This window comes from Nicotiana sylvestris, chromosome 7 (assembly GCF_000393655.2).
Source record: "Nicotiana sylvestris chromosome 7, ASM39365v2, whole genome shotgun sequence".
Classification (NCBI taxonomy): domain Eukaryota; kingdom Viridiplantae; phylum Streptophyta; class Magnoliopsida; order Solanales; family Solanaceae; genus Nicotiana; species Nicotiana sylvestris.
Window position 1 is genome coordinate 82691059 of NC_091063.1, and position 22682 is coordinate 82713740.

General features: G+C 38.7%; 1 protein-coding gene across 1 annotated transcript; it reads left to right on the top strand.

Moving 5' to 3' along the window:
* Nucleotides 1-217: 217 nt before the first annotated feature.
* Nucleotides 218-3272, top strand: LOC138873375 (uncharacterized). Its single transcript, XM_070151842.1, has 7 exons — nt 218-281; nt 473-609; nt 727-827; nt 1098-1196; nt 1679-1870; nt 2638-2800; nt 3048-3272. Exons 1-7 carry the CDS (start codon nt 218-220, stop codon nt 3270-3272), a joined length of 981 nt encoding a protein of 326 aa, XP_070007943.1.
* The last annotated feature ends 19410 nt before the right edge of the window (nt 3273-22682 follow it).

The following is a 22682-nucleotide window of genomic DNA, read 5'->3' on the forward strand; positions in this document are numbered from 1 at the left end:
CTATGGAATTTCGGATAGAACCAGAATAGCTTCATGATCCGTTCTCTGTATCTACTCCGGTTGGTGAGTCTATTATGGCCCTGTGGGTTTATAGAGATTGTGTTGTCATGGTGCGTGGTCGGGATACCGTAGCCGATGTCATTGAATTGGGAATGGTTGATTTTGATGTAATAATGGGGATTCATATTTTTCCAAGCTTGATTGTCGAACAAGAACTATGAGGTTTGAATTTCCAAATGAGCTAGTTGTTGAATGGAAGGAAGATAATGTGGTGACAAAAGGTAGGTTTATTTATTACCTTAAGGCCATGAAGATAATTAGCAAGGGGTGTATTTACCATTTGGTCCAGGTTATAGACACCGATGTTGAGGTACCTACACTTGAGTTTGTGCCTGTTGTGAATGAATTTCCGGATGAGCCCCTGGGATTCCATCATACAGGGAGATTGATTTTGGGATTAATGTGATGCCAGGAATGCAACCTATATCTATTCCACCTTACAAAATGGCACCAGCAGAATTAAAGGAGATAAAAGAACAATTGAAGTATTTGCTAAAGAAAGGCTTCATCCAACAAAGTATGTCACCTTGCAGTGCACTGATTCTCTTTGTAAGAAAGACAGATGGGTTGCTACATATGTGTAATGACTACCGGTAGCTCAACAAAGTAACAGTCAAAAATAAGTACTCATTACCAAGGATAGATAATTTGTTTGATCAATTACAGGGTGCTGGGTACTTCTCCAAATTTGATTTACGCTCAGGGTATCACCAATTGAAGATCAAGGAGCAGGATATTCCGAAAATAGCTTTCAGGACCTGGTATGGGTACTTTGAGTTTCTTGTGATGTCTTTTGGGCTAACAAATGCCCCGGCAGCTTTCATGGATCTTATGAATTGAGTCTTCAAGCCTCTTCTTGATTCCTTTGTAATAGTGTTTATCGATGATATCCTTATATACTCGCGAAGTTGAGAGGACCGTGTCGATCATCTCAAGGCAGTTCTGCAGACTCTTCATTAGCATCAATTGTATGAAACGTTTTCGAAATGTGAACTTTGGCTTGAATCTGTTACATTCTTTGGTCATGTCATCTATAGAGAAGGAGTTAAGGTTGATCCTCATAAGATTACAGCGGTGAAGAAATGGCCTAGACCTACAACTCCAATAGAGATTCGCAATTTCTTGGGCTTAGCAAGGTATTATAGAAAGTTTGTGGAGGGCTTCTCTACTCTTACCTCTCCTTTGACTAAATTGACAAAAAAGGTGATTATGTTCCAATGGTTCGATGTTTGTGAAAGGAGCTTCCAAGAGTTGAAGTCAAAGTTGACTACGGCTCCGGTGTTGATCCTGATAGAGGGTGCATATAGGTTTGTGGTATATTTCAATGCTTTGAGGATCGTGCTTGGGTGTGTATTAATGCAACACGGCCAAGTGATAACCTATGCTTCTAGAAAACTCAAGAATCATGGAAAGGACTATCTAACACATGACTTAGAACTTGCGGTGGTGGTTTTTGCATTGAAGATTTGGTGTCATTATTTGTATCGGGTCCATGTGGATGTATTCACGGACCACGAGAGCCTTCAATAACTTTTCAAATAGAAGGAATTGAATTTGAGGCAGAAGAGATGGCTGGAGTTACTCAAAGATTATGACATTGATATTCTGTATCACCCAGGAAAAGCCAATGTTGTGGCGGATGCAGGAAATCTATGGGTAGTTTGGCTCGCTTTGAGGCATGTCAACAGCCGTTGGCTAGGGAGTTTTATTGGTTGGCTAGCTTGGGAGTTCGTCTTGCGAACTCTAGTGAAGGCTTGGCGGTTGTGCAAAATAGAGCTGAATCATTGCTTGTGGTGGAGGCCAAAGAGAAGTAATACGGTGATCCATTGTTGGTACAGTTGAAGGAGGGGATTCATAAACATAAGACCACAGCCTTTTCTCTTGGCATGGATGATGGTACACTACAGTGCCAAGGGCGACTATGTGTTCCAAATATAGATGGTCTTCGTGAAAGAATCATGGCTGAAGCTCACACTTCTAGGTATTTTGTGCACCCAGGTTCTACAAAGATGTATCACGATATCAAGGAAGTCTATTGGTGGAATGACATGAAGAGGAATTGAGTGGACTTTGTGGCAAAATGTCCAAACTGTCAACAGGTGTATGCTGAGCATCAAAGGCCTGGTGGGTTGGCACAGAACATAGAAATTCCAATATGGAAGTGGGAAATGATTAATATGGGCTTTGTGGTAGGACTACCGTGCACTCCGTGCAAGTTTAACTCAATTTGGGTTATTGTGGACCGACTCACAAATCAGCACACTTCTTGCCAATTAAATCTAGTGACAAAGCGGAACAATATGCTCATTTGTATATCAAGAAAATAGTCATGTTGCATGACACTCCAATTTCTATCATTTCGGATTGAGGAGTACATTTCACAGCTAACATTTGGAAGAAATTTCAGCAAGGTTTAGGTACTCAAGTGAATCTTAGTACATCCTTTCATCCACATACCAATGGGTAGGCAGAGCGGACTATTTATACGCATGGGGATATGTTGCGTGCTTATGTTCTTGACTTCAAAGGTAACTGGGATGATAATTTGCTACTCATAGAATTTTCCTACAATAACAGTTATCATGCTAATATTCACATGAAACCATTTGAGGCGTTATATGGTAGGAGATGTAGATCTCTCATTGGGCGGTTCGAGATTGGGGAAGACGAATTGATAGGACCAGACCTCGTGCATCAAGCTATGGAGAAGTTCAAGATCATTAAAGAGCGGTTGAAAGCTGTCAGAGTCGTCAAAAGTCCTATTCGGATGTTCGTCTCATAGATTTAGCATTCAAGAAATATGATTGGGTATTCTTGAAGGTTTCTCCCATGAAGGGTATAATGCGGTTTGAAAAGAAAGAGAAATTGAGTCCGAGGTATATCAGACCGTATAGAGTCATTCAAAAGATTGGTCGGGTGGCGTAAAGCTTAAGCTACCACCTGAGATTTCATCATTTCACCCGGTATTTCATGTGTCTATGTTGAAGAAAGTAATCGGAGATACGTCGCTTATCGTACTAGTTGAGACTATTGAGGCTAATGAAGAACTATCATATGAAGAAATTCCAGTTGTCATTCTTGATATGCAAGTCCTAAAGTTGAGGAATGAAGAAATTTCCTCTGTGAAGGTGTTATGGCGGAACCAGCAGGTTGAAGAGGCTACATGGGAAGACGAGGAAGAGATGAAGAAGAAGTATCCTTACTTTTTTTGAATAGATATGTAATCTTTTTATGAAATTGTCGCCTATGAATTTTGTATCACTTGTTCAGTTGATGTAAAGGTGTTCCTTTTTGGCTATATCTTGCTCATGAGGCCACAGTTGATGTTGTTTTGTGTTATATTACGTCATTGGATTATGTATATGTTGTTAGAATGTGTTTCTGAGATTCTCTGGCAGGTGGATAGGCCTAGTTACCAAGGAAACACTAGCAAAAGTTTTAGAAATTTTGGGAGTTAGTCAAAATTTGGGACTGTGGGTATATAGTATGGCAGTTGAGTTGCATCAGATGATATAGTGAACTTTGACCCTCAGGACGAATGATCTTAAGTGGGGAGAATGTAAGGCCCCGTAAAATTTTACCTAAAACCCCAGGATTTTGTGGTGCCAAGATTGGTGCAGACTTTTGGGTTTATCAGTGCGCTAAGGAGTTAAAAGAAAATGTTGGCAGAAGAAGGCATTTCTACGGCCAACTATGCGGCCGCAGAATCACTCTACGGGCCGCAGAGTGAAGCAGAAACTTGAGCAAAAATATTGTACCAATTCACGATCCATTATATAGCCGCACAATGATTTCGCGGGCCGCACACCGATCGCAGATTCAGCAAGGAATATTTTCTAAGGGAGGTTTTGCGGTGCATTATGTGGTCGCAGAATAGGTCGGCGGACCGCATAAAGGCCACAGAGTGGGGCAGACTTGCACAGTTCTAGAAGGCCATTTCGCGGACCGCAAAAGCATTATGCGGTCACATATGCGACCACAAACCTATGTCGGGGCTCCTATTTTTCTAATTTTGAACCCAACCCATTCCAATAAAACACCTTTGGGGGTCATTTTAGAAGGAAGATCGTATACTTCTAGAGAGAGGTAGTGGAATAGAGTGATAGAGGGAATTCCTAAACTTTACCTACCAATTCCTACTCAAATCTTGGAAGATTAACAAGGAAAGTGCACTAGGCCTTCATCCTAGAGGTAAGATTTTACACCCTAATTCTTAATTTAAAAAATTTAGCTAGAAATTGGTAATAAGCAAGACAATTCTTGGGCATGGGAGTTGTTTATTTTTTGCGTGCATGTGTTATCAAAGGGTGTAGGAAGGTTGTAAGCAAAAAATGCTAAAGAATGGGTTGTGGTATCATGGAATTCTCCGTAAAAAGGGCCTTGAAACCTTAATGCACATCTAGTGTTTGATAGAATGCTCAAATGATCTAGAACCATAATCATCTCCCTAATTTTAGTTCAATTTGCTATATTAAAGTAGATTGAAGTTTCTAAAAATTTCAGAACATTTTACAGTTTAAGGAAGCTCAATTGAGGTATTTTAGACAAATTTTTCTCTTAGAATTGGATCCCACAGTGTTCATGTAATTGGTGTAAGTCCCAAATTGATCATTATAAAATTGGCTATTTCGAATATGCTTGTGTTGAAATATATATGTTCAATATCTATTCCAAATGCTTTTATCGTGTTATCTTATCATTTGAGGATATGTTCAAAGTATGGGATATGTGTTTAAAATGTTAAGACTTCAAGTCAAGTTAGAATGAAGGTTGTTATGCCAAATTGTGTGAAAAATCTCTATGTGCCTAAGATTCTCAATTGCTCACATGTGTATTTAAAGTCTTGAATGGAAAGCCTTATTGTTGTTGATGATGATAATGATGATAATGATGTTTGAATGTGGAAAAAGGAACTTGAATTTTGAAACATGACAAAGTGCCAAGAATTACTTTAGAATTATGGCCACTAGTGCCAATGAATTGAAAAGATGCGAAAGAAGTATGAAATAAGATGATTGATAGAAAAGGATAATGTATCGGGTGAGACTACCTAGCCGATCGGGCTGTGATCGGACGCCATGCCGCACACATGGTGATAATTGTGCTGGAAATTGTAATTGAAATGGTGATTGTGGTGGATATCTCAAATGAGGCGGCCTAACTGATCGGGTCATGATCGGACTTTGTGTAAAAGTATAGTGGTATTGTGAATGATGTCATATAGGTACTAAAGATCTCCTAACCTAAAAACATAGAAATTTACTTAAAACGTATGTGGTTCTTAACTTGATGTTTTGGTATTGTTTGAGGCTTCTATTAATTTCATGATTGTTTCCCCTTGTATTATTATTCGTTCTATTAAGATGGTGTTTAGTTAAACATACTAGTATTATTCGGCAGTACTAACGTCCCTTTTGTCGGGGGTGCTGCATCTTTAAAGGAGTCAGGTGGTTCCACAACAGGCAACATTGATCAGTGATAGCAGTACATCCTCCTCCCAGCAGACTTGGTAAGCCCCATTTCATTCTAGGGTCATGAGATTTTGTTTTCTATATATTCACATTTTGAGGTATAGCCAGAGCATTGTTGCCGGCACTATCATTGTACTCTTCTTTATCTATTAGAGGCTCTGTAGATATTGTGTGGGTTGTGTATATGGGTGCTGGGAAAATCAAACGAGTTATGTTGTGTTTGAATCATATATTCCACTTCAAATTATGAAAAATGTATGTATTTTGAGACCTTAAAATGAAGTAACTAATGGAAATTATTTGGTATTGTACACGCAATTTCTCTATTGTCTAATTAATGAGAATATGTCTTCTCTTTGTTCATGAGTGAGTTTAGGTAGAAAGCATCTAATAGGCTTGCTCGTTCAGGTTCACTCGGTTGAGCACCGGTCGCGCTCCCCAAAATTTGGGGCGTGACACAAATAATCTCTAATGACCGGCACAAGCAGATGTACCTAGATATGCACAAAATATGTGCAGAAGCGTAGTATAAGTACACCATAACGGTACCCAGAAAGTATCAAGCCTAACCTCATTAGAGTACTGACGAGGTCAGGTCAAGACACCTACTAGGATATAAATATATAGTATAAAAATGTAATACGAATATGTAATAGCAGGTGAAAAAACAACTAATACGAAACAAGATAACAACATGAACTAGTACTGGAAATCAACAATAGAATAGCATAAAAGAAGCATCTAAAGAGGGATACAATGATCATGAACGGACAACCATTTCTAGAACAATAAAGAATGAAACAACAAGAAACATTCCCACCAACAAACTTTGCAACATGAAATAAATATCAAGAATCAGAACGAGGTACCGCCTCATATTCACACTATTTAATTTTTTATCACAATCTTTCCATATACTGTCGTGTGAGCCTTACATTTGAAATAAGATTTAAAACAGTTTTTCCGAAATAGATACACGCAATGTATCCCACCTTATGATGTCGCGTGGCTTCACATAGTTTCTCTATAAGCAAGACAAACATAATTCCCACCTTATACCGCCTTATGAACATTAACCCCAAGCCTTATACCGTCGCATGCACGTCATTAGCATATCACAATAATAATTAGCACCACAAGTGCCCATGTATCACAACTTGTCGACAACAACAACAATACCAATGTTTCCACAACAATAGCCCATGTCTCCACCACAACGTATACAAGAATATCAACAACAACAATGAATGTAAAATGCTCAATAAGATAGATGTCTCAACAATAACTAACTTTGCCTCCACATGTAACGACATTCACAAATTCAACACCAATTAACTAAACAATGAGACAAATCATGTATAACCATGATATTATATATGACTAACTGACAATAAAAGAGATAATATTTAGCAATGAATTTTAAATAATGGAAATCAACAAGGACAAGGGTAACATGAACAATTACTTCAAGTAAATGATAATAAATAAGGAAAGAGATAACACAATCAATAACTTCAAATAATGACTATTATCAATGAAGAGATAGCATGTAACAATAAAAGAGGCAATAGGTTCAACTAGAACATGAGAGCAATTGATAAATTAGGACGTAGAATAAGTATTAACGAAATCATTTAATGCATGTAAGGATAGACTAACAAAAGTACGAATAGATTGATTAAGAGAATTGGAACATGATATGGCATTCAATTTGAGTGTGGAAATAGTCTAAGTAGCCTAAACCGATAAAATATCACATACAACCTGTGTACTCACTCGTCACCTTGCATACATGGATTTCACTTAGCACAGTTAAAATCAAACAATATCAATCCTATGTGTTAGTCCCCCATACGAAGTTAGGCAAGACACTTACCTTAACTAGGCCAATTCCACAAGGCTCAAATCTTTCCAAAATCGACTCAATATCAACAAAAAATGCTAGGGATTTCAATTACAATAGAAAAAGTTAAGATCTTTAAATTTTCTCAAAACATCAATAAAAGTCAACTCGGGGCTCGCCCGGTCAAAACCCGGGTCCAATGATAGATTCCATCTACTTATGACATCACGAGTTCATATATATGATTAGTTTCAAAATCCGAGTCCAAATCGACTATCAAAATTCAATTTCTTATTTTTCAAAAATTGACAAAGTTTCACCAATTTTCACTTTGATTCATAGGATTTTGATATTAAAATCTAAGATAGCTTAATGGAATATGATTATAAATATATTAGAATCACTTATCCAAGGTTTTTAGGTTAAACTCCCCTCTCTGAATCGCCTTCTACCGAGTCTAGGGTTCAAAAATGTTGCAAATGCGACCTGGCGAATGCAAAAAATCCCTCAAAAAATAAGACCTTCCATTTTTGTTGTCAGTGCAAAGGCGATGAAAAGTTCGCAATTACGAACCTTGGACCTCCACAAATGTGACCATGAAGATCGCAATGCGAACCATCTCTCCGCTTATCGCAAATGCGAACCCATCAGACTTGGCCTAAAATTGCAATTGCGATCCAAAAAACTTGCAAATGCGAGATCTGAGGATCCTGTGCAAAAACTAGCAAACTTAAACTCTATCAACACTCTGCTAAGTGTTCCAAACTCAGCCAAACCCTCGGGGCTCAAAACCAAGCATCCGCACAAGTATCATATGAACTCGCTTGCGCAATCAAAATACAAAAATAACATCTAAAATGTATTGACCCAGGGGATCATTTTGAGCAATTGCAATCCGTTCAGCTATTTGAAGTCCTAAGCAGCATCGTATAATGTATTATGACTTATGTGAATCATCAGTTTTGGTTTGCAAGTTATTCGAAATTGATTTGGAAGAATGAATTTCATGATTGAAACTTTAGAATTGGAAGAGTTGACCAAGTTTGACTTTTAGTATTTAACCTTGGATTGGAGTTTTTATGATTCTGTTAGGTCCGGATGGTGATGTTGGACTCAGTCGTATGCCCAGATTCGCATTTGGATATATCTAGAAGGTTTCAGTGCTAATTGGGGAAACTTGGAAATTTGAAGGTTTGGAAAGCTCATAAGTTTGATCGAGAGTTGACTTTTAGCGTATTTGGATTATGATTCTAGGAATTGGAATAGCTTTGTTATATCATTTGGGACTTGTGTGCAAAATTTGAGCTCATTCCGGGTTGATTTGATATGTTTCAGTATGAGTTTTAGAAGTTGAAAGATTCAACGTTCATTAAGTTCGATTTGAGGAGTGATTCGTGGTTTTGATGTTGTTATGCGTGATTTGAGGATTCGAATAGGTTTATGTTATGTTATGGGACTTGTTGAAATTTTCGAACGTGATCCCGAGGGACTCAGGCATGTTCCCGATCGATTTCGGACCACTTCTTCTTCATATTGCATTGCTGGTTTTTGCTAAAGTCTGGTGCACCAACGTGTTCTTCGCAATCGTGGATTAGTAGATGTGATCGCGTAGAGGAAAGATTTGAGTTGGGCAGTTTCTTAATCGCCAAAGTGATTTGATGGATATGATTGCACAGCTTCGCGTAAGAGGTGACACGTTCGCGTAAGAGTGACACGTTCGCGAAGTGTAGGAGCCTATGTGCTTCGTGTTCGCATAATATAATTCGCGATCACGTAGAGTATTTGTGGAGGCAGTGTTGTTTGTTCATTGGAATCACGATGGTTTGTACGAGATTGGATAATGTTTTTTTGGAGCAATGCATTTTCCTTCTTCACGATCACGATGATATTTCTGCGATCACGATTCAATAATTTGTCCAGTGAATATAAAGTACTCTATTTCAGAGGTTTTGGCCATTTTTTCATATTTGGAGCAATGGAGCTCGGATTGAAGTGATTTTCACCATGTGGATTGGGATAAGTGTTATTACTCGGTTTTGAATATTTTTCATGAATCGATCCTCATATTTGGCATTTAATTGATGATTTCAAAAGAGAAATTGGGGGATTTTGTCAAAAGTTTCATAGAGTGAATTTTTGAGTTTTGAACATCGATTTAGAGTTTGATTGAATTGAAAGTAGTATGGTTGGACTCATAATTGAATGTGTTATTGGATTTTGTAAGTTTTGTCGGGTTCCGAGGTGTGGGCTCGTGTTTGACTTTTTGGTTGACTTTGGGCTTTTGATTAAATATTCCATCTTTATTGATCAGGTTTTGTCTCCTTAGTCATTATTTGATGTATTTGGGTTACTTTTGGCTAGTATCGAGCCGTTTGGAGGTCAGTATATGCAGGATGACATTTTTGGAGCATCGCTTGCCTTTCTTGGTATTGGATTTGGCTTGTTCGAGGTAAGTAACACTTCTAAACTTGGTGCTAAGGGTATGAACCCCTGAATATAAGTGTTATGTGTTGGTGCTGAGGTGACGAACATGCTAGGTGACGGGCGTGTGGGTGTGCATCGTGCACCGTGTGAATTATGAATAGGTTATTTCTGTAACGACCCGACCGATCATTTTGAGCTTTTGCACTTTGATTGCCAGTTCTCGGGCATGACTTGCCCTGTGTGATGTATTATGACTTATGTAAATCATTGGTTTTGGTTTTCACGGTAATCAGAATGAATTTGGAAGAACAGTTCTCAGTTTGTAGCCTAAAATTCGAAATGTTTGACCAAGATTTGACTTGTTTGTATATGATCTCGGATCGAAATTTTTATGGTTGGGTTAGCTCTGTTAGGTGATTTGGGACTTAGGAGCGTGATTGGAATGCATTTTGGAGGTCAGTGGAAGGCTTAGGCTTGAATTGGCGAAATTGAGATTTCGGCATTTTTCGGTCGATAGGTGAGATTTTGATATAGAGGTCGGAATGAAATTCCAAGAGTTCCAATAGCTTCGTTGTGCCATTTGGGATGTGTGAGTTAAATTTCAGGCCATTCGGACGTGGTTTGGTTGGGATTTTGATCAAAAGCGTATTTCGGAAGATTTTAGAAACTTAGGCTTGAATGCGATGTGTATTGGTAGAATTGATGTTGTTTGAGGTGTTTTGATGATTGGAACAAGTTTGAATAAGGTATTGTGTCATGTTGGTGCTTTTGGTTGAGGTCCCGGGGGCCTCGGGATGATTTCGGGTGGTTGTCGGAGAGGTTGAGATGTTTTGCAACTGTTGTAGTTTTTGTTATTTCTGGTGTTTTCGCGCCTGCGGTTTGGGGACCGCATGTGTGGTGTCGCACGTACCGAAGGCGACCCGTAGAAGCGGATTCGAGAGGAATGGTCAGTGACCGCAGATGTGGTAGATGGGCCGCACCTGCAGAGTCACAAATGCGGTATTTGGCGTTTAAGTGATTTCCGTATAAGCAGAGGATTTAACCACATATGCGGTACCGCAGAAGCGAGTTTTGGACCGTATATGCGGAAAGGCCTGGGCAGATCATATAACTTATTTCGCTTCGCGAGTTTCAGTTATTCCACCATTTTTGACTTCGGCTTGAGAGCTTTTGGACGATTTGGAAGGAAGATTTCAAGGGAACTTCGTTAAGGTAAGGATTTTGGACCTAAAACACATTTCTATGGTAGTATTTCATGGATTAAGACTGAAAGGAATTAAAGGGCTAAAAATGGAGGATTAGGGCTTGAGTTTAAGAGGCCTTAAATTGAGGATTTGAGGGGTCATTTGAACTTCGATATTTGTATTCTTGTTATGCATAGACTCGTGGGGAGATAAGGAACACGTTGATGTGAAAATTTCTGAATTTCGAGAAGTGGGCCCAGGGTTCAGGTTTTTGCTAATTTCGGGATTTGTGCCTTTTATTAATTGTTTCGCTTGGGCTTCGTTCCCTTAGAATATTTTGATGTTCTCGTTCTGATTTTGGATAGATTCGACGCGCGTGGAGGCCAATTTGAAGGGCAAAGGCATCACGAGCTAGAGATTTAGCCGGTTCGAGGTGAGTAATGATTGTAAATGATGCTATGAGGGTTTGAAACCCTAGATTGCACACTGTAGTGCTATATTGAGGTGAGGCACACGCTTGATGACGAGCATGGACTATTGGGGATTGTGACTTGGTCCACCCCAGTTGATGATTTTACCGCATATTTCACTGAAAACTATTGGTTATCATTATTATTTGGGCTGGATGCCATATTTGGGCCTAGTGCCAGCTATTTGAACCCTTCGAGGATTTTAATTGATATTTATTCACTATTTTTGACTTTATACTTGAACTCAATCATGTTATTTTCCATTATTTCCAAAACTCAGCCAAGTTTATTTTGCTTTAACACTTGAAATGATATTCCAAATTAATATTTTGGGTTGAGTATCACGTTTTACTATTGCCCAAGTGGCTTATGTGATTTTGACTGAGTAAGGCCGAGGGCCTGTATTGTGAGGATACTTTTGGATGGGGCTGCACGCTGCAGCAGTGAGATACTAATTTGATTATGAGGCCAAGGGCTTGAGATATGTACTCCACGAGGTGGCTTGTTGATTGATATGAGGACAAGGGCCTAGATTTGATGCCACGAGATGGCTTGATATTGCGCTTGGGCCGTAAGGGGCCCCTCCCGGAGTCTGTACACCCCCAGTAAGCGCGGGTACCCATTGTGATGTGAGATATACTCCGAGGAGCTGATATTGTTCTATGTGATAGCCCGAGGGGCTGGTATTGTTCTATGTGATTTGCCCAAGGGCTGGTACCATTCTATGTGATTGCCCGATGGGCTGTTATTGTTTTGAGATATTGTCTGAGGGGCGAAGTTGTTGACATTGTGCCCGACGGGCGAACCTTTATGTGTTTATCTTTCATATTTACTTATCATTTACCTGTTAAACTATGGGTTTTGTGACCGAGGGGTATATTTTTGTGCTTATCTGCACTAATTGTTTTGCATTCATTTGTGTAACTGTTGAAAAAGTCATTTTCAAAGAAGTTTAAACTGAGCTAAGATGTTTTAATAGATATTTTTATAGCTTCAGTGCTTTCTTACTGGTTTTTGAACTGCTTTTATACGGCACCTTGATATGCTTTACGTGATTTCTTACCCTTCAGACTTTATTTATGATTATTACTCACTGAGTTGGAGTATTCACTTGACTCCCTGCACCTTGTGTGCAGATTTAGGTATTTATACACCCGGTAGCGGGTTTTGGCTGATCGGAGGCAGAGTCATCGGAGTTTAGCAAGGTAGCTATCGGCGTTCGCTACACTGCTTCTCTCTCTCTCTCTCTCTCTCTTCATTCATTAGTCCGTATTTGTACACTCAGACTTTTAGTTGTATTTATACCCTAGCAGATGCTCGTGACTTGTGACACCCCGGTTTGGGCTGTGTTGGGTTGTATTTTCGCTACTTATTATCATTAAATCATGTTTAGACTGCTTTTATATTGTTTAACTATTTTAAAAAGGTGAATTGGGTTTAGTTGGCTGGCCTTGTCTTCACGAGAGGCGCCATCACGACCAGGTCGGGATTTGGGTCATGACAGTTTCTGTAGTACTGTATATCTGTCTAATCCTATTTTTATCCATGAAATCTGTACATGCTAGAGTAATTAAGTTGTGATCCATGTTATAAACCATGTTTAGGATACATGCTTATTGTATTGGGACCCACCGAGGTCATGTCTGTAGTTGAGTTATTTGGTTAAATTACAGTTACATACTCATTTATTGGCATATCATATATCAGTCTCTGTTGCTATTTATTAATATATCATATCATCATTTTGGGCTGATTTTCATGACATTGTGAATCTGAGAGACTTGAGATATTGATGACTGAGTGAGGCCGAGGGCCTGATTCTGTTGATATTTATGGGATCGGGCTACACGCTGCAACAGGCTTTATTGATTCAAGCCATGATTGTCTTATTGTAGCACTTGGGATGGATCTACCCCTCCAAAGTCTACATACCCACAGTGAGTATAGGTACCTATTGAGTGCGAGTGCCGAGTGATTGGGAGGATTGAGTGACTGTGAAGACTAAGTGACTGTGAGGGCTGAGTAAATTGATACCCTGAGAGTATGCATTTGGTTTTATTACTATGTTACATTGCATTCGATAGGCACACTTGACATACTGGCATAAAGATGCATTTTCCTTATGATGTACGGTATTGCGTCATTCATGGCTTCACATACACATTGACATAGAGTTGTATTTTTTTCATACCATTTGATAATGAAACATCTTACTTGTTGCTGAAATCTTTTGGGAAAAATCACAGATTCTTTTTAGATTTACTCACATTTTGGTGATTTGAGTAAAAGATTTAGGTTTTCACTGTTATACTTGAAAAGCATGCCTATTTTCCGGAACTGTGAACGAGTTAAGCATTATATCTCTGAGTTATTTCTTTTATCACTTTTATTATATTGTTAAGAATTGTTGTTAGCTATTGGTATTGGACTCCGAACTTGTCCTAGGTTAGGTCTGTTACTTATGAGTACATGGGTCGGTTGTACTCATACTACACTTCTGCACCTTGTGTGTAGATTTTTTATGCTGATGTTGATGTGTATGGAAGGAGCTGGCATTGAAGACGTACCCGCGTCATTGCTGCCTTTTGTTCTTTGTAGCTTTAGAATTATTAATATGTTCATGTATATTTCAAACAGATGATATAGTATTTATTTCATACCATCCTTGTAAACTATAAATCTTAGAAGATCATGATTTGTACTACCAATCCTTAGGAATTCTTTCTATAAAATCGTAGTAGTATTACCATTTCTTTTCCTAATGAATCTCAATTGGAATTGGTTTATTGTTAATTGGCTTACCTAGCGGGTTGGGGTTAGGTGCCATCACGACTAGTTAGATTTTGAGTTGTGACAAGTTGGTATAAGAGCTCTAGGTTCATAGTTTCTACGAGTCATGAGCAAGTGTCTAGTAGAGTCTTACTGATTGGTATGATGACGTCCATACCTATCTTCAAGATGCTACAAGAAATTTAGGATAAACTTCCCATCTTTCTTTCTTTATCGTGCAACATTGATTCATCTTTAAGCGTAAACTCTTTGAATTTCTTCCACGCACATATATGCACATGTGAGCGATCGGTATCAGATGTGCATCGATGATTTGTGATTCCATGGATGAGGTTTGAGATATGTTTCTGGTGTTTTGGTGATGGGCCAATTTGGAGGACTTGAGGTCAGGTTTATACCACAACTTAGGCTTGGTAGTTTTAGTTGTGTGAGTATATTATTTTGGACTTATATGTCTGGTAGTGTCCCTATGAGCAGAATTTATGGCTCGGTGAGTGGTTGGATGGCTACATGATGAATTATGATGTGACTGCGGGATGTGTTCCGATAGTTTGAATGTGACGAGAAGAGTTTTCTCTGGACGTACAAAAGACTATTGGGTGCTTGATTTATGTCTTAATGTGTTGTACAATCTCGAGTTATGAGCGTGTTGAGGTAAGTTTCATATTGTTCATTCGTGGTGTGAAGTAGATTCTTATGTTCTGTTAATCATCTTAGGCTCGGGAAGATTTAGTGAATACTTAATGGTTATGGCTATAGTAGGACGTTAGAGCTGCCAGTTTGAGGCTAAGCAGGTGGGTTATCTCCTGCAGGGTGTCCTGAGGATTGTGTGAACCCTATGTTGTTTTTTGGAGAGTTTTCACTTGCTAGTGGATTATATGTGTTGCAACTTGATTTTGGATCGCTTGAGGAAGTTGGATTGACTACTACAAGGATGAATGCGCGATTTGTAGATGATTTGAAGTATTAGATGGTTTGAATTACATGAGCTTATGAAGGATTAAGTGAAATTCTGGTGCGAGATCATGTTAATAATAGAGTGTGGATATTATGAGTCATCGAGTGTTTTCTTCTATGGATTTGAGCCAAGTGGGGGAGTTTGCTATCGACGATTTGAATGCATGGTTATGTGTTGTACTAGTTTTTGTTAGAGGCGTACTTGTGAATCGGAAATGACTTGCAGAGGTTAAGATCGAGGATGACTCGAGTAAAGGAATTTCTGGATATGGGTTATGTTACACTTTATGGGTATATAGGAATAATAGAATGATTGAGTTATTATTGTGGAAGATGTAGTGCGCATGGAGTAGGAATTTGCTCGATTGCATTAAAGTGGGGCTACTTATTTGGGTGTAGTCGTGCTAATGGGGCATAGGTCGTACCACCCGTTTGGTCGGTACAATTGAGGTTTGAGTAGAGTGGATGACTATCGAGAATGTTCTAATGGTATCAAGATTTATGTATAGCAATTGAGAATTTTGTGGATTTGTATATGGCTAGAATCTGAGATTTACATTTGGATGGTGTCAAGACTTGTGGTATTTCTATATCCTTATGGATTCTACATTTCAGTATCAAAAAGGTTAAGGAAATGACTTTAGATTCATAGAAGGTCCTTTTAGAGTGAGAGTCTCGATTGTGGTACTTTTTGGGTGCTTAAGAGGGAATATAGTGGCTTATGGGCCTTAGGGCGGTGTGATTTTATGCTAGGATCTCTTGTAGTGAGCTTTGGGTAAGGATCGTGGTGTTCTGTCAAGGAAAAGTGTCAACTTGAGGGTAATTTGGAAGGAACTCGGAGGAAATAGGACAGCTTGGTAGTAGGTCGGATCAGCACGGTAATGGATATAATCGGTCCTCCTGGTACTTATGATGTGGTGAGTCTCTTTAGGTGTTTTGTGTAAATACTCTTGGGTTTGGCGACATGCGTGGCTTGGTGGAGTTAGAGAGATTTAGTTCATTGGTTATGTGAAAATGGGTTTCGGAGAGTTCTTGATAGATTCTACCACAGTTTGAGATGGATACTTCCTACCAGCGTGAAAGAATATTGTGTATTGTGATTTCTCCTGGATGAGATAAAATGGAAGGTTTCTGACTGATCGAGTATGTATTCTTCTTGTGACTCAGAGTTGATTATGAGATTCTCGTACTTTCCATATGACGACATAATAGAAGCAATGTGTTGTGTGGGATTGAGATTTGCATGTGCAAAGTCACGGTTTAGTTTTGAATGGAAGGTAATGAATTCTTAGACATCATGGACGGTTTCAGTTGATTACATTAATGTTATTACTACTTTGTATTGCCTGAGAAGGGTGCGCATTTGAGAAGGCGCACTGTGTTTTGACTTACGGATGCTTCATTGGTACTGCGGTATTCACATAGCTGATCGACTAGTAACATTTAGATTTTCTATGTGTCATGGAAGAATCATAGAAGTATTTCTCGTGCGGATGATTATTTATGAGAGATGTGTTAGTCATTCGAGTGGAGGAGTTGGTCTCAGCTATGGTGATTAATGTATTCTATGGATTTGGAGACTGGGAGTTCGTAGAAGCAGATTATTTCGGGGTTGTGAACTATGAAAGTGTAGACAAAGTTAGCTAGATGGTGGTATGTGTTATGGTTAGATGATTGTGGACTTTTGAAGGGCAATTTATTTATTTGGGGATGGCTGGAGTTGATCTGGGGGGCCCTTGGTAGGCCCAATGAGGATGTGTATTCCATACCCGGTCGGTTTGTTGACTTAGCACGGTTAGTGTTGAGGGGTGAGTCATTCGGTTAGAGTTTATCTCATTCATATTTGGTATGTTCTATATAGTACTTTTCTATGGTACGAGGGGTTGTGATTTGTTGGTTATATGCACACATGGCGAAGGTCTATTTGGGTCGTGTAGCAAAATTTGAGCGAGATGGTTATTAGGGTGTTGAATGGTTGATTGTCCTTGGCTATGTTCTTTCTGGGTTGTGGTATAAAGTGTTATTCACTTCTTCATGGTTATGGTCATGCACTTGTGTACTTGGTGTCAAATTGCTTATGGTTGTTGATTTTGAGCATTGAGGCTCGAGGTATTTCATATAGATCGATGTTTGGATAGGTAATGTACTGTAGCTTAGTTATGATGGACATGATCCTTGGTGATTGATTTGTGTGTCTTGGTCCTACCATGTATGATGGGTTCATAGGAATGCGTTGGCGGTGGTACTTGTTGAACTTGCAGAATGGTTCTCTCGTTTGAGTCATTTTCCATGTTTGAGTACATTTCAATTGTTTCCTATTGCTGCATGGATTGCATAGTTTGTGATTCTAGGTAGTATTGGTGTGGTGTGTCAGTAGATTAGCTTGCACTTGATGATATAGAGTCATTGGACCTAGAATGGATATTATCATATTTGATTACAGTATGTTTGGAAGAATAATATCAGAAGCCGGCTTAGGATGTGGCTTTGGTTCTTTTCGGACGAGAGAGATCTCCATGACTTATTAATCTGATAAGTGGTTAAGAGTTTCTACATGTTTCTCTCACCATTGGTAGTGTACGAAGGGTCGGAACAAGGTTTTAGTTGATATGAGGTTTGTTTCTGGTGTCAGGTTGGTTATCGAGAAGTTATTGCGGCTGGAAGTTATTTCTATTGGAATTTGAGTTATGTGGTATATCTTATGATTACATCTTGAGTTATGGATATGACTTGATACAACTTGTTCAGACATATACAGTGTGTATGTGCGAGATTCAGGTCTGGTAGGAAATTCTGGATGTTGGAAATTGGATTTTGAGGTTTACGGAGTAAGGTTGAAGTAATGATCTTAAGTTATGTTGTGTTGTCGGGCCTATATGGAATAGGGTGACGTGGGATCACCTCCGGTATGTGCATAGTAAGGTTACACGGCAATTTGATGGCTTCGGAATGACTCTTGGCACATTCGAGGATGAACGCATGTTTAAGTGGGGGAGAATGCAAAGACCTAGCCAGTCATTTTGAGCATTTGCATTCTGTTCAGCTATTTGAAGTCTTGAGTAGCATCATATGATGTATTATGACTTGTTTGAATCTTCGGTTTTGGTTTTCAGGTTATTCAGAATTGATTTGGAAGAATGAATTTCACGATTGAAACTTTAGAGTTGGAAGAGTTGACCAAATTTGACTTTTAGTATTTAACCTCGGAGTGGGATGGTTCCTTTAGGTCCGGATGTTGATGTTGGAATTAGGTGTATGCCCGAATTCGCATTTGGATAATTGTAGAAAGTTTCAGTGCTAATTGGCAAAAGTTAGAAATTTGAAGGTTTGAAAAGCTCATAAGTTTGACCGAGAGTTGATTTTGAGGATATTCATATTGTGGTTCCGGGAATTGTAATAGCTTGGTTATGTCATTTGGGACTTGTGTGCAAAATTTAAGCTCATTCTGAGTTGATTTGATATGTTTCGGCACAGGTTTTGGAAGTTGAAAGATTCAAAGTTCATTATGTTCGATTTGAGGAGCGATTCATGGTTTTGATGTTGTTATGCGTGATTTGAGGCCTCGAGTATGTTCGTGTTATGTTATGGGACTTGTTAGAATGTTTGGACGTGGTCACGAGGGGTTCGGGCATGTTCCAGATCGAATTTGGACCATTTCTTTTTCATAATGAATTGCTGGTTTCTACTGAAGTCTGGTGCACCAACGTGTTCTTCGCGATCGCGCGAATTAGGAGATGCAATCGTGTAGAGGAAAGATTTGAGTTGGACAGTTTCTTAATCACGATCATGATTTGATAGATGTGATGGCACAACTTGATGTGGTTATTGTATGCGTTCGCACAATGGAGGCTGCATTCGCATAGTGTTGAGGCTGGGCAGTTGGGAACTGGAATTTCTTTAACGCGTTCGCATAAGAGGTGACTGGTTGTCAAAGTGTTGGAGCATGTGTGCTTCCCGTTCGCATGGTTTAATTCGCGATCACGTAGAGTATTTGTGGAGGCGGTGTTGTTTGTTCATCGCGATCGCGATGGTTTGTACGTGATCACATAGTGTATTTCTAGAGCAGTGCATTTTCCTTCTTAACAATTGCAAAGGTATTTCTGCGATCATGATTCATTAATTCGTCTAGTGAATATAAAGTACACTATTTCGGAAGTTTTGGCCATTGTATCATATTTGGAGCTATGAAGCTCGGATAGAAGTGAACTTTTTAGGATATTTTCACCATGTGGATTGGGGTAAGTGTTCTCTACTCGGTTTTGATTATATTTCATGAATATATCCTTGTATTTGGAATTTGGTTGATGATTTGAAAAGAGACCTTGCGAAATTTTGTCTAAAGTTTCATAGAGTGAATTTTTGAGTTTTAAACATCAATTCGGAGTTGGATTTTATTGAAACTAGTATGGTTGGACTCGTAATCGAATGGATTTTTGGATTTTAAAAGCTTTGTCGGGTTCCGAGGTGTGGGCTCGAATTTGGCTTTTTGGTTGACTTTGGGATTTTGATTAAAGATTCCACCTTTATCGATCGAGTTTGTTTCCTTAGGCATTATTTGATGTATTTGAGTTACTTTTGGCTAGTTTCGAGCCGTTCAGAGGTCAGCACACGCGGGATGGCATTTTTGGAGCATCGCTTCCCTTGCTTGGTATTGAATTTGGCTTGTTTGAGGTAAGTAACACTTCTAAACTTGGTGTTGAGGGTCTGAACCCCTGAATATACGCATTATGTGTTGATGTTGAGGTGATGTACATACTAGGTGACAGGTGCGTGGCCGTGCACCATATGAATTATGACTCGGTTATTTTTGTGGTACTGTGTAGCTACATAATCCTATTTTTATCCATGAAATCTCTACGTGCTAGAGTAATTGAGTTATGATCCATGTTAGAAACCATGTTTAGGATACATGCTTATTCTGTTGGGACCCACTGAGGTCATGTCTGCTGTTAAGTTATTTGGTTAAATTGCAGTTACATACTCATTTATTGGCATATCATATATCAGTCTCTGTTGCTACTTATTAATAGATCATATCATTATTTTGGGCTGATTTTATGACATTGTGAGCCCGAGAGACTTGAGAGATTGATGACTGAGTGAGGCCGAGGGCCTGAATTTGTGGATGTTTATGGGATCGGGCTACACGCCGCAGCAGGCTTTATTGATTCATGTCATGATTATCTTATTGTAGCACTTGGGCTGGATCTACCCCTCCGGAGTCTGCACACCTACAGTGAGCGCAGGTACCTATTAAGTGCGAGTGACGAGTGCCGAGCGCATTTGCCGAGAGTAGTGACGAGTGATTGGGAGGACTGAGTGATTGGGAGAACTGGGTGAATTGATACTCTGAGAGTATGCATTTGGTTTTATCATTGTGTTGCATTGCACTCGACGGGCACACTTGACATACAGGCATAGAGATGCATTTTTCTCATACTGTACGGTATTGCGTAATTCATGACTTCACATACACATTGACATATAGGTATAGAGTTGTATTTTCCTCAGGCCATTTGATAAAGAAACATCCTACCTGTTGCTGAAAGTTTTTTGGAAAAATCACAGTTCTTTTTAGATTTACTCACACTTTTGTAATTTCAGTAAAAGATTTGGGTTTTCACTGTTATACTTGAAAAGCATTCCTAGTTTTCGGACTGTGAACGAGCTGAGCATTATATCTCTGAGTTATTTCTTTTATCATTTTTATTACATTGTTATGAACTGTTGTTGGCTATTGGTATTGGACTCCGACTTTTGTCTCGGCTCGTCATTGCTTTTAACCTAAGGTTATGTTTGTTACTTATTGAATAGATGGGGTCAGTTGTACCCATACTACACTTCTGCACCTTGCGTGTAGATTTTTTATGTTGATGTTGTTATGTATGGCGGGAGCTGGAATTGAAGATGTACCTGCGTTCCGGTCATTGATGCCTTTTGTTCTCGGTAGCTTTAGAATTATTAATTTGTTCATGTATATTTCAAACAGATGATGTATTTATTTTATAACAGCCTTGTAAACTCTAAATCTTAGAAGCTCATGATTTGTACTACTTGTTATTGGGAATTCTTTGTATAAAATCACAGTTGATTTATCATTACTTCTCTTAACAAATCTCAATTGGAAATGGTTTGTTGTTAATTGGCTTATCTAGCGGATTGGGGTTAGGTTCCATCATGACTAGTTGGATTTTTGGTCGTGACATCAAACTACTAATCAAACTCTAAAACGCATGATTTTCAAAGAAATTTTCAAGAACTTCTAGAATTACAACTAAGTGTTTGTATCCTATCAAATGAACTCCAAGTGACACTAAATTTTGCTGACAAGCTCTAAATACTATAACGGACCTATTCAAAGTCCCAAAATCAAATTCCGGTCTCGATAGCTAAAAGTCAACTTACGGTCAAACTTTTCACCTTTAAATTGCCAGATTTTGGTACATCAATACAAATCAACCTACGAACATCCAAAATCAAATACAGGCGTACGCCCAAGTCTGTAATCACGATATGAAGCTATCGAAGCCATAAAAACACAGTTCCGAGGTTGTTTTCACAAAAGTGAAAGTTCGGTCAACATTTTCTAATTTAGACCTCTAAGTCAAGAATCAAGGGTCCGAATCAACCCGAAAGCTCCCCGAAACGAAAATAACCGACCCCAAAAGTCATAAAATCATAAATACGCACGTGTGAAGCATAAAAATGGGTAACGGGGCGCAGTTACACAAAACGACTGATCGGGTCATTATAATAAACTAGCAAATTGTATATTTATCAAATGAGTTCCTTGATCACTTATGATAACTCGTGGAATTCCAAATCTAGAAAAGATAAGTTTCTTGAGAAAATCGCAAACAACTCAAGAATCTTCTTTTTAGTGGCAATTGCTTCTACCCATTTTGAGACATATTCAACAGGTACTAAAATATATTCACAACTATTTGAAGGAAAAGGATCATGAAGTCAATGCCCCAAACATCAAATATTTCACACACAATAATAGAGTTAACATGCATCTCATCCCTTTTTTGAAATATTACCGGTTCTTTGACATTTTTCACAAATGGCAACATAATTTCTTGCATCTTTGAACAAAGAAGGCCAGAAAAAACCAACTTCAAGAACTTTAGTTGTCATCCTTCTTCCTCCATAGTATCCTCCTACAGATCCATCATGGTAATTACTTAAAATGTTGTTCATTTTTGTCTCAGGTACACATATCCTGATTATCTCATTTGCGCCAAATTTAAACAAATAAGGATATTCCCAGGGTAAGAAAAATCTTTTGGAATCCACCCTTCAACCAAGTAATTGGAATTATCACCAAACCAAGGTGGTTGATTTATAACAGTTGTGACTGAAAAGATATGTTCATTAGGAAATTCCTCTTTGATATCTTGTATCTCTATATGAGGATTTTCCAAATGAGACAAATGATCAGCTTCCTGATTTTCTGAACCTTTTTTATCTTTTATTTCAA

Bases quoted from the DNA above. Each gene is read 5' to 3' on its own strand.
- LOC138873375 (XM_070151842.1), top strand. From the start codon at position 218: ATGAGGTTTGAATTTCCAAATGAGCTAGTTGTTGAATGGAAGGAAGAT. The intron at 1,197-1,678 runs GTATTATAGAAA...TGTATCACCCAG, and splicing joins AATTTCTTGGGCTTAGCAAG to GAAAAGCCAATGTTGTGGCG. The intron at 2,801-3,047 runs GTCAGAGTCGTC...TCTATGTTGAAG, and splicing joins TTAAAGAGCGGTTGAAAGCT to AAAGTAATCGGAGATACGTC.